The sequence below is a fragment of the Nannobrachium achirus genome (genome assembly GCF_963921795.1).
Source record: "Nannobrachium achirus genome assembly, chromosome: 7".
In the NCBI taxonomy this organism is placed as follows: Eukaryota; Metazoa; Chordata; class Actinopteri; order Myctophiformes; family Myctophidae; genus Nannobrachium; species Nannobrachium achirus.
Genome location: NC_137816.1, coordinates 10,586,962 through 10,599,456, shown reverse-complemented (window position 1 = coordinate 10,599,456; position 12,495 = coordinate 10,586,962). Strand labels below are relative to the sequence as shown.

Below are 12,495 nucleotides of genomic sequence, written 5' to 3'. Positions count from 1 at the left end.
CTCACTCTTTGTATCTGTGCCTGTCTATCTGTCTCTGTCTGCCTGTCTGTCTGTCTGTCTGCCTGCCTGTCTATATATTTGTCTGTCTGTCTCTCTGCTTGTCTGTTTTCGTCTGTGTGTTTGTCTGTCTGTCTGTCTGTCTGTCTGTCAGGAGGTTTTGTATATGAGTTCTAAGCTGCGTTTGTTGGAAAATCGTCAACAGAGGATCAGCGATGTCAGAGCGAAGTATCTTTGTCTGAAGAGAGAGCTGGAACAAACCAAACAGCATCTGATGTTAGAACCTCACACATGGACCACAGAGTGTAAGTCCTCTGTGTGTGTGTGTGTGTGTGTGTGTGTGTGTGTGTGTGTGTGTGTGTTTGTGTGTGTGTGTGTGTGTGTGTGTGTGTGTGTGTGTGTGTGTGCATGCGTGAGTGTTTGTGTGTGTGCAATGCATGTACTTCACTGATACTCAACATGTTAACAACTGACACATCACCTTAAAGGACAACTACGCCCTAAATAACATCTACAGTAGGCTCATTTTCCTACTTATATTGATCCCAAAAGACTGTCCATGAGGTCTATTAGGCACAAATGCTCCTCTTGTCTACTTTCCCCAGCAGAACCCAGCAGCCCTAATAGCTTAAAGTGGAGCCCATAAGCCTATCGCTTTTACTCTATTTGTTGCGGTCAAAAGTGTTTTTTTTCCATGCCTTGGTTGTGCAACACAAGCCGCCACAGTCTTGTAAATCATGTTTTGGGGTGAGCATTCACATAAAACAGCCTAACATCTTTTTAGCAAACTATGGCAGCTTGTGTGGGACAAACAAGGCATGGATGTGTTTGTAATGACAACTAGTAACACATTAATGAAAAAGATAATCACTTTTGACCACCACAAATAGCATAAAAGCGATAGGCTTATGGGCTGCTGGGTTCTGCTGGGTAAACTGGACAACAGGGGCATTTCTGCCTAATAGACCCAATGGACAGTTATTTGGGATCAATATAAGTAGGAAACTGAGCCTATAGACGTTATTTAGGGCGGAGTTGTCCTTTAATGATTATAGAAGCTGTTCTGAGTACGCTCTATCCCTCCCTCTCTCTTTATCTCTCTCCAGTTGAGTTGCAGCAGGCATATGATCTGGATTCGTTGGAGTATCTGGAAGCTCTTCAGAGCCTCACGGATAAACTGGAGATCAGAGTGAACTTCTGCAAAGCTCACCTCATGATGGTCACCTGCTTCGACGTGTCCTCCAAACGCAGGTAGATGGACGGACGGAAGGACGGACAGACAGATGCGATGAAGGATGGACACATTTATGATGTTTTGTTTTTCTATCTGCGATTTGAAAAATCCTGCAAAATACATCAGTCATTGTGTGAATGCATAACTTTGGATGGATTGATAGATGGCTGGAGCAAAGACAAGCCTACTCAAACGTCGACCATGTCAGCATTTCTACAACGGAGAGAGGCAGGCAGGTGAAAGGACAGATGGACAACAGACTGACAAACGCTGAACAACTTTGGTGGATGGACAGACAGACACTTGCATGTGTTAAAATACTTTTCTTTTAACAATATCAATATAACATGTATGGACAGTACTGTACAGTCAGAGTGGCACGCGCGCGCACACGCGCACACACACACACACACACACACACACACACACACACACACACACACACACACACACACACACACACACACACACACAAACTGTCATGGAAATATCCTACATGAGCTTCAGAAGGTTGGTTGCATTTATTTCCTGGAGAACAGACAGAAAGGAGGTTAATGGATGAACTACAGAAGAATGATAGACGCATGTCTCTGATTCAGACAAGCATTTAGGACATACACCAGAGAGAGAGAGAGAGAGAGAGAGAGAGAGAGAGAGAGAGAGAGAGAGAGAGAGAGAGAGAGAGAGAGAGAGAGAGAGAGAGAGAGAGAGAGGGGGGGGGGGGGGGGGGGGGGTGTATGTAGTCTGAGCACTTTTTAGAGATTTAGATGTTTGCCTTTGGTTGTAAATATACAACCTGGTAGTCAAGTGGTTAAAAAGAAAAAGAACGAACAACAGAAAGACAAAGAATTAAAACGAAAATAAGTGCCTTTTGAATATTTCAACAATACCGAGACCAATTCTTCTTGTATTTCATGTACATACCGGTGCTAGCGTTACCATGGTGACAACATAAACCACACAAAAAAGAAAGAAAGAAAAAGAGAATAAACTGATTCAACCTAAATGAGACAGGTCTACCTGTTGTAAAGGACCAAATGAAAGCATTTGGAAAGCAGTTAAACACACCTGTTCTTTCCAGGATTTCGAAGATTATGAGTGTTATATATAATATATTATATAATAAAACCCAAAAGACTCACAGTGTTTTGTGCCAATGTTAACCTCTACTAATGAAACGGTGGGTCTGGTCACTAATGGTTAAACGTCAGACCTTCTGTGTTTGTAAATAAATCAGTGATTGACTGTCTGTCTGTCTGTCACCCTGACCGACTGACCGACCGACTGTCTGTCTGTCTGTCTGTCTGTCTGTCTGTCCGTCCGAGACTGACTGATTGTTTTTTCCAGAATCTTTGTATTTTTATTCTCTTGTCTTAAAACAGACAGATTGATGTCATTGTGTGTTTTCTGATATGATATTCATTTTTATTTGAGTGCAATGGGACCATGTAGAGGCTGTTTCTTTTAAGCAGGACTTTGGAACCACCAAACTATTATATGATGTTAAGTTATTGGATAATATCGCATCATTATAATGCTTGCACTATTGGACTACACAATAGTGCTGTTAATGCCAAACTGGCTTAGTCATTGAATATACAGACAGTTTGTAAAGGAGGCAGCTTGTCAGAGTTGACCAGCTGTACAACGACATACTGTACACTAAATAAATATTACGACAAGATGAAGGTAAGAGGCACATCTAGACGGATATGGATTCATGGATGTCTGCCTGGTTCCATTGTTTGTTTTGGATAAGATTTGTTAATATTAATATATATGGTGCTTGATCTAAATGTTTGTACAAATATAAATATACGATAGAGCTGTGGCCCTTCAAATGCTTCTTCTCCTATCACCATCATCAACGGTGAGTTATACTTAGTAATGCTTCAGTGCAGCGCACCGAAAATAGCCGACCTGCGATGCGTTTGTAGATCTGCTATTTTCGGTGCGCGATACAGCACACAACCAAGTATGAATCATTAATAATAAATCATTAACATCCTCATCAGCACCTTCCTTGGGATGCCCTTTTACCATAAAGCAGAGACTATTCTGTGGGATCCTGTCTGCTATCATGGGGAAATAAAGAAAGGAGCGGACAGTGACATCACAGGGAAAACTATTATCTGATGGCGATTCTCTAAATTCAAAAACATGTCTGAATTATTCTCTGTGTTTGAAACTAATTATAACATATCGTCACTGTCAGAAAGAAAACTCGTATCTCCAAGTTTCAAATGTGTATGTTTTTTCGCAAAGCAAAGCCCTGCGTCATCATACAAGGCCGTCGCACAAAAGTAGTGAAAACAGCAGATCTACAAGCACACAACGCCTCGCGGTGCGAGGCGTTGTGTGCTTGTAGATCGGCTGTTTTGGGGGAAACCCGTCCTGTTCTTCTACAATAACCTGTCATGATGTCACTGATCCTCCCTCTCCTCTACTGGTCATGAATGAAGGAAGTCTATTATTTAAGCTCAGGAGGGCTGGCCAGAGAGAGTTGCTTTAATATTATTTTGATTTATTCATCACCTTATGTTTGGAAAAGATACTATGCATTTGAAAAATAGCGGAATATGAAAAAGAATGAAAAGAATTGTACATACTATGCTGAGCCCATTTCTCAAATTCTCTTTCACACAAACACCCATCCGCGCACACGCACGCGCGCACACACACACACACACACACACACACACACACACACACACTCATGTTTATTTTCTAAATGTTCAGTTGCTGCCGTTGCTTTTAGTTTAAGGTTTGATAAAACTTGGCTTCCTAAAACATTCACAGTGAGATACTAAGATTATCTTTTTTTTTTACAAATTTCTTTATTGTTTTTTGGCAGATGAACAGAATAAAGGATTAGTCATACAAAATTACATATCTGTTTTTTTTCCCAATAAAGAAGAACAAAAGAAAACAAGAAGAAGCACTAAGATTATCTTGACAAATAGCTACAGCAAGAAGGATGGTCAATCAAGTATAAAATCTAATTGAAAATATAAAAGGACAACATGCAGTGACAACATAAAACAAAATGAGTGCTGATATTGTGTGAGCTGTGGACGTATTCTGCATTGACCAAGCTTAATCACATTAGCTGTGGATGTTTTGGTGAACACCGACCTCTGGGTCTGAGAATGACTTGTAAGATGTTGTTGTTAGATTTAAAGATACTATGTGTAGGGTTGTGTTTTATTTTATAATTAAAGCAATAATTCAGAAGGATGTTGGAGGTTTAAGGTGGAACGTTTGTGAGATACTGGGGAAATGCTTTCAGAAAACGTAGAAATGGAGTTTCTAAACCAGCAGTAAAACGACATGATTGTTTATGAGATGCACATCTGTTTTGCAGTAGCCTGTGAGTGTTATAACCCCCCTACACATAGCACCTTTAAATCCCTTTAGAGTTTTGTGTGTTAATGTTTGTACAGGAATGTGTTTCCCAAAAGCATGTTGACACTAAAATCATCTTCCCCTGTGCATCATTGCTTTTATCCAACTGAGACAGGGCAGAAGACAGATTGTTGATCCATTGTGGTCCAGAAACTGGTCTAAACAGGAAAGAGTCTGTTTCTGAGTAGTCTCGCATAGCTAGGCCCCTCACAGCTCTGTCTGCTCCGCCTGAGGTGTAGGCAGAGTTGTGAAGGGTCAGGCTATGCAAGACTAGTTTCTGAGTGCTACATAATCTCTGTTTAGAATAGAGGTTAAATCAGTTGTGTAGGCCTACCAATGAAAACAATAAAAAAAAAAAAATCAATAATTACAGTGCTGATCGGAGAAACATTACCTCAGCTAATCAGAAGTTACCGCGTCATAACATATCCTCAGTGTGAATGCTATTTACATGGGTCTTCAACAGGGGTGTCCAGGACCGCTAGGGGGAGTTACGACAGGGGTCCTCCAAATGGGACCGCTAGGGGGAGTTACGACAGGGGTCCTCCAAATGGGACCGCTAGGGGGAGTTACGACAGGGGGTCCTCCAAATCTTTGAGTGATAGAAACCTTTTTCTCTTCTTTTTTATATTAACCACTTGAACCCTAGTGTCCATATTCTGAGAACTTTAGCCAAAAATAGCCGATCTACAAGCTCCCTTTGCGAGAGGGTATATGAGCTTGTAGATCGGCTATTTTTGGCAAAGAGCTTTGATGTAGAGGGGAAAAAGAGCAGACTAAGTACAGAGTGAAAGGTAAAGTTTATTAAGTATTGACGGTTCAAGTGGTTAAATATCTGAAAACACAAATTGACATGAATCCAAAATACACTGCCGATCGTGCTGTCAAACAATGAAACCATAATGATTCTATGATAAGGTAGTGGGGGTCCCTGCTTCATCTCTCTCTCTCAACTAAGGGGTCCTTGGCCTGAAAACGTTGAAGACCCCTGTGCTAGTAGAACAGCCATATTTCCCCTGTTGAGATGTGTCTGTGACTGTGTTGTGAATGTGTTCTATGTGAGTCTGACTCGCTGGGTTCTGTCTCCTGCCTGGGTCAGGTACTGTTAAGATGTTTTTGGGGAAGAAGAACCATGATTGTGGATTGAAAAGCAGAAAGTAGGGATGTAAATAAAGGAATGTGTTGGAGGACTTATGCATTCTGACTCTTCATTGTTTGACAGGATACCACATGTCAACCACAGTGTTCTGCTACTGACTGCTGAGGGGAAGAGGAGTTTACACCACTTTAACCATAGCATGTTGTTATAGGCAAAGATCAGAAAATAAATAATACGAAATAAGACATTTAGAAGATCTTTCAAAAACAGCTGACTTCTGACTTGTAAATCTGCAATTTTCAAAAAGAACTTCTTTGTGGCTAAGAGGCTCAGTGGTTAAGTCATGTGATTAAAATCCTACAGTTATTTTCTAACTAACCTTTCACTTTCACATTCCATATAAATGTGCTTTTGACAGCTATAAACAGTATTTTTATTGACAAACATAAAGGTACTGTAGGCACTTAAAATGCTATTTAACTTAATACCATTATTAAAGTCCATTTCTGACAACTTGTTAGGTTCCAAAATATCTTCAGGCGCTATAGGACCCTGCAGTATTGCTTTTTGAGCGGTACCTCCATGTAGACAAATGCTGGAGCCAAAAATAATTGAATGTACAGTATGACTTTAATGTTAACTAGTGAGTGAGTGGTGGGCAGAGGTCAAAGATAACCTCCCACTTTACCTGGGATTTACACCATTGATTGTCATTCAGGATATAAACTCTGTGAGGGCTTACAAAATTAATGTCACCACTTAGCTCAAGGTCAACACCAGGGTTCTCTAAAGCTAAGATATAAACAAAAGGACAGATGCTAGTAGACACAAACACACACGTGCGCACACACAAATGCACGTACACACATACGCATGCACAAACACAGACCTGTTATTCATAGTTTTATATGGAAACCGAAGAGGAACAGAACTATTAAGGATTAATTCTAACGCAGGCTGAATTATAACAATTATATAAATGTGGCTGAAATGCAGTAATGTTCAGCTTGTCATTTAATATTGAGGTGGAATCCAGCTACTGTGGTGCACATTAATGCAATAAGAAGCAACCACAATGCACTGGAACGTGTTTCACAACACAACCTCTGGCAGAAGAGGAACCAACCTCACCATCTCCACTGTGTGCGTGTGTGTGTGTGTGTGTGTGTGTGTGTGTGCGCGCGCGTGCGTGCGTGTGTGTGTGCGTGCGTGCGTGTGCGTGCGTGCGTGCGTGTGTGTGTTTGTGTGCGTGCGCGCGTTTGAAGTAACAATTGGCCCTACAAAGCTTTGATCACCCACACACAGCAGGACATGGACATGATGATAGGAAGTGAGGAGAGGAAAACAAGAGAACAAACAGAAGGAGACAGGAGAAAGGGAGAATAGAGAAAGGGAGGAGAGAACGAAGAGAGGTGAAGTAAAGTGAAGAGGAGTTGCCAAAGAAGAAAGGATCGAAAGCAACGGAAAAGAGGAAGGAGGGAGAAGACAGGCAGAGAGAAAGGGCAAAGAGGGAACAGGCAGAAAAGGTTTCCACCAGAAGTGATGAGTGATGAGCACAAACGTATTGGATGACATTTTTATGTAGATTTTCTTTTATAGGCTACAGTAGTTTTGACAACATAGTGTGGCTTTTTTGGACTGCTTTTCACATATTAAAAAAACTGTCCAATAAAATAATTCATTCAAAGAAAAATAACACACATCCTCCGTTCTTCAGGTGCTGAGCTAAAACTGCCAACGCAGTAATACTAGGAACAAAGAAAGTAGCTTGCACTCACTTTTTTAGTCGCTCCAAACATTTATCGACAAGCAAGTAGACGTTTCGACCCGCCAGGGTCTTCTTCAGTAGCCTATGAAGAAGACCCTGGCGGGTCTACTTGCTTGTCAATAAATGTTTGGAGCGACTAAAAAAGTGAGTGCGAGCTACTTTCTTTGTTCCCAATAAAATAATTCACACACACACACACACACACACACACACACACACACACACACACACACACACTCTCTCTCACTCGCCTATTATGCGAGATGTGAACATATTCTGCAGTGACAAAGCTTAATCACATTAGCTGTGAACGTTTTGGTGAGCCCTGACCTCTGGGTCTGAGAATGACTTGTATAGTTTTAAAGATACTAGGGTTGTGTTATATAATTGCAGCAATAATTCAGAAGGATGTTGGATGCTGTTTAGTTTTTGGCTCCCCCGGCTCCCACCCAGTATTCCTTCACTGACTGATGCAAGCCTATGATTGTTTGCATGTCCATTCACAATGCCTGGATGGTGAGAGATGTGTTTTTTTCATGAGCTTTATTGATACATTTTCTAAAAACTTTTCTGAAAGCACTTTTGGACATACAAGGTTTCCACCCAAAGACATCGATGTGTTGTTTGTTCTGAAAGAAGCCCTTTTGGACACATACTGTGGGTGAGGCAGAAGCAGTGGGGTGTCCATGCAGGCTGTCTGAAGGGCAGGGGCAAAAAACAAATGACATGCACCAGATACATGCGGTGCGGGGCACCAGCCACCAGAAAAACATGATGCAATTATAGTGAAACAGTTCCAACCCCTGGTTAAAGGGGAATTTCACTTTAAACACTTCTGGGGACATTCTCATGTCTACTCTGAATTTTGTATGAAATGAGACAAACAAAACATAGTTTTTAAGTTGAATTCAACATTTGGATATAATAATTTGATCAGACACACACCCTCCTATATAAGCACACACCCTCCTATATAAGCCCATTCAACATCACACTCTATGTTAGACTCATTGAAAACCCATGTCCCTGCCCTCCTAATCTAATGAATGGGGAGACCTTCATTTTTATTAGTTGTTTCGTGCTCAGACTGACAGGACTATCAACTGCATTATTTAACAAAGATTTTCCATGCATAAGCCGATATTGTGCTATATACATTGATATATCCTGAATATCAGGATATCCATTTTTTTCCGTATGTGCCGTCACTCTGCATGTTCCTTCGTCCGTCCATTCCTGTCTTAACCAGTCCCTCTCTCTCTCTCGCTAGAAACCTCGAAAGCATCAGCTATATTTTTTTTTCCTTTTATTTCTCATCCTCACTTCATTTCTCAGTCTCACAGTACCCGCCTCTCCCTATAGGTGAGCCAGGATGTCATCTAGAATCTATTAAAGCCAACTGCGGATTCTTCTAGTTCAAACAGGCAGTTTCTCTCTACTCTGATTAAAAAGGCATTTCGGCCACAAGAGAGGAGGAGGAGGAGTGAAAGAGAGTGGGTAGAAAGAGATGGAGGGTTCCCAACCCATCTAGGCCTAAAATTAGTGGATGCTTTAAAGCCATACTGTGTAAGATGCCCAACTAGTGGTCATTAGCCCTATAGCAAACCGCGGTCGCGTCCGCGTCTTTCGGACGTTTTTCGTACCTTCAGACCCCCGCGTCTGCCTCCACCTCGCTGAGATCTATCTTTTAAGGGGTCCCTTGTTCCTGTGCGTTCAGTTATTCCAGAGATACGGACTCCTTCACCCTGCCTGGTAGGCGAAATTACCTAGAGAAGGGATGGTACAAACGGGCGACAACAAATATGGCTGCCATAGCGACCCCACTTCAAGATGCGCTGTGATTGGCCGGCAGTTGTATAACCCTCGCTGTGATTGGCCGGTAGTGTGATGACGCAATTTTGGCGCGAGATCCGGTCCACGGCAAGGATCTCAGTTTACATACAGAGAAGGCTTTACAGGCTGAAATTCACGGCGCGGATCTTCTAAAACTTTTGTGATTTAATAGTTAGGAGAATTTTAAGATTTGTTTTATAAAAAAAGTTACATAGTACAACTTTAACTATTAAAAAATAGCAGATATACAAGCTCACAGCACGGTTGCGAGCTTGTAGATCTGCTATTTTTGAAAAAGTCGTGAGGTTTGAGAACCACTGACATAGTAGTCTCTCAAGAACAGACTAACTGAGCTCCAGTTAAGTGAAAAGGACCTTTTCTTTGACGATGGCTAAGCCAGATTGCTGACATACATGTATAGAAACATAGGTTTTTAAAAAAAAAATCTTAGAAGGATTCAAAAGACACTCATAGAATCGGGTCAAAATTCAAATTTTCACGATTTCTCAAAAATAGCAGATCTACAAGCTCGCTGTGAGCTTGTATATCTGCTATTTTTCAATAGTTAAAGCGGTCAATAATCCTAGGCCTAAATGGGTTTTAAATTAGATGGGTATATTCCAATCTCTACTCTGAGTAAGATTATCCAAGGATAAGTGAATTAATCTTTCATATTTTCTCTGTGCGAAGAATACAACTCACTGACACTCATTAAAATTAGACAAAAGGCGAGGAGTTAAAGCAGAATACATCCTTGTTCAATGAAGCTTGAACCTTATGAGTGGAGAGAGCCGAGAAGAGAGTGGAGGAGAGAGCTGAGGAGAGAGGGGGTATAATAGGTGGTGCAGGGAGACTGAAAGGTTCTGTAGGACGTCTGAAATGGAAGCGCAAATGGAAAATGGGCTGATGTACAGCATAAGCGAAGGGCATTGGGGAAGATGAGAGAACGAAGCTTGAGTGAATTTTCTGTGATGTGCTTTTGATTTGCTGAAACACACACACACACACACACACACACACACACACACACACACACACACACACACACACACACACACACACACACACACACACACACACACACACACACACACACACACACACACACACACACACACACACACAGAGAGAGACGAGAGAGAGAAGAAAAGGGTTGATTCAGAGCAAGAGAGGGAAGGGAGCGAGATCTTCATGGATAGAGAATTATATTTGATAGCGGCTATGAGGTAAGAGAAAGAATACTGAAGGAGAGAGTGGTATGGGGTGGGTGAGAGACCTCACGGCTGGGTGACGGTGAATTTAATTTCAAGGCCGTTATGAGGTGAGAGAAGGAGAAAGGCAGAGAGGGACAGAGAAAATGACAGAGCCAATGGACTGCGTAATAGAGGATGAGAGCACTATGCTGCAGGATTGTCTTTTTGCAAAAAACATTAAGTGTCTCTGTGCACTGTTCCTTCCAATCTTCATCCATTTGATTCATTCCATCTATAACTATGTCTAATCAAACCAAATCTGTTTAACTACCTGAAGCTATGTTTTAACCACATTTAACTGGATCTATGTTTAAATGAGTAGTTCAGACAAAACATTACACACCTCATGAAGCCTTGAATTCATGGAGATCTTTTGTTTTTGTCACATTCCTAACTAAAAAACTAAAAAAAGAACGAAAAAAAAACTACTGTACATACTAGTAAGACTCCTCAGGGCGACAAGCGACCTCGCACCATGTCTTGGCCATCTGGCCAGTGATATTGGACCAGTTACCCATATATGGAGACCCCTAGCTGGTACCCATACATGGAGATCCATGTACTGTATATGGAGATATACTGTGAGAGCCCAAACATGCTTACTCAGTTATTCGTTATGTGAAAGTCCTACGTCTATGACATCTGACATCATACAATCCCTTTTATGCCCATACATGGAGATGTCTGTAGAACCAGCCACACAGATATGGGCTGTCTTGGGCATCTATATGGTTTCTGTTAGTGTGGTATGTGGCGGATGTAGCCTCCATATTTAGGCATTCCCATATGAAGTCTTGTTAGATATGGGCTTAATATTGATGATATCAGGGAATATTATGGGCATAAAAGGGATTCTGTAAGTGTGGTTCCCCTGACATCACAGTGATGTCAGAGCATGATGTCAGAGCGGCAAACCCATAGACCTTACAGAAGTGTACACATCCGGACGGACGCATACGGACAAGCTGTGACGGTTCTGATAGTAAACTGCAAGCTAATAACTAAAGCTAGGTTTTATTCAATACTGATATTCACTCAGGCACTCTGTTATTGACAACAGCAATGTGCATTCAGGAATAAAGAGACTTCATTGAATGACCATTCCTAACCAATTGTCCACAGGATAGATGGAGGTTCGCAAGTTCTGAAAGCAAAAAGACAGAAAGCTGTCAACACAGTCATGCACACACACACTCTCTCTCACACGCAAGCACGCGCACACACACGTGCGCACGCACATGCACACACACACACACACACACACACACACACACACACACACACACACACACACACACACACACACACACACACACACACACACACACACACACACACACACACACACACACACACACACAGAGAGTAAGAGGAAACAGTGTCATCTGTTTGAACAGAGGAGCTTCAGGATTAACTTAGAAAGGCAAAAACACACATTGAGACATCCACATGCCAAAACTAGGATTAGCATGGGAAGTGTGTGTGTGATGATACAGAGGGGAAAGATGGACATTGATAACCCTGTTTTACTAAACCAACCAACAAATGCACGTGCATGCACTCTCTTTTTGACTCTCTCTCTCACATACCTTTGTGTTTTGACAAAGTCTCAGCTGAGCTGGCAACAATACAGCGAAACAAAAATACAAAATAATAGAAGGGAAGTCAGCATGGACAACAACAGTAGATTTATTGTTCATAGAAAACAAAGTGACCAATGGTATGGAGAGATGGAGAGATGTGGTGTTTTTTTAGTTTTTTTTTTTTTTACCGTTTACAGAAGAGGGTAAAGATAAACATACTGATTATTAATCACTTGCAATGAAATATATCGCAATTTGTAGACAATTGATCACTAGCAAGAACAAAGAAACATAAAAAAGTCAGTGTCTAATAATAGTGTGGC

The 12,495-nt window shown here is 41.4% G+C and overlaps 1 protein-coding gene across 1 annotated transcript in view; it reads left to right on the top strand.

The window, feature by feature from the left end:
* Positions 1-1,252, top strand: part of kif26ba (kinesin family member 26Ba) — a gene marked incomplete at both ends in the record, with an annotated part of 135,254 nt that extends 134,002 nt beyond the window's left edge. Inside the window, 2 exon segments of the mRNA XM_080730049.1 lie at positions 152-302; positions 1,104-1,252. Of these exon segments, the coding sequence (XP_080586175.1) occupies positions 152-302; positions 1,104-1,252 (300 nt within the window).
* Positions 1,253-12,495: the final 11,243 nt, after the last annotated feature.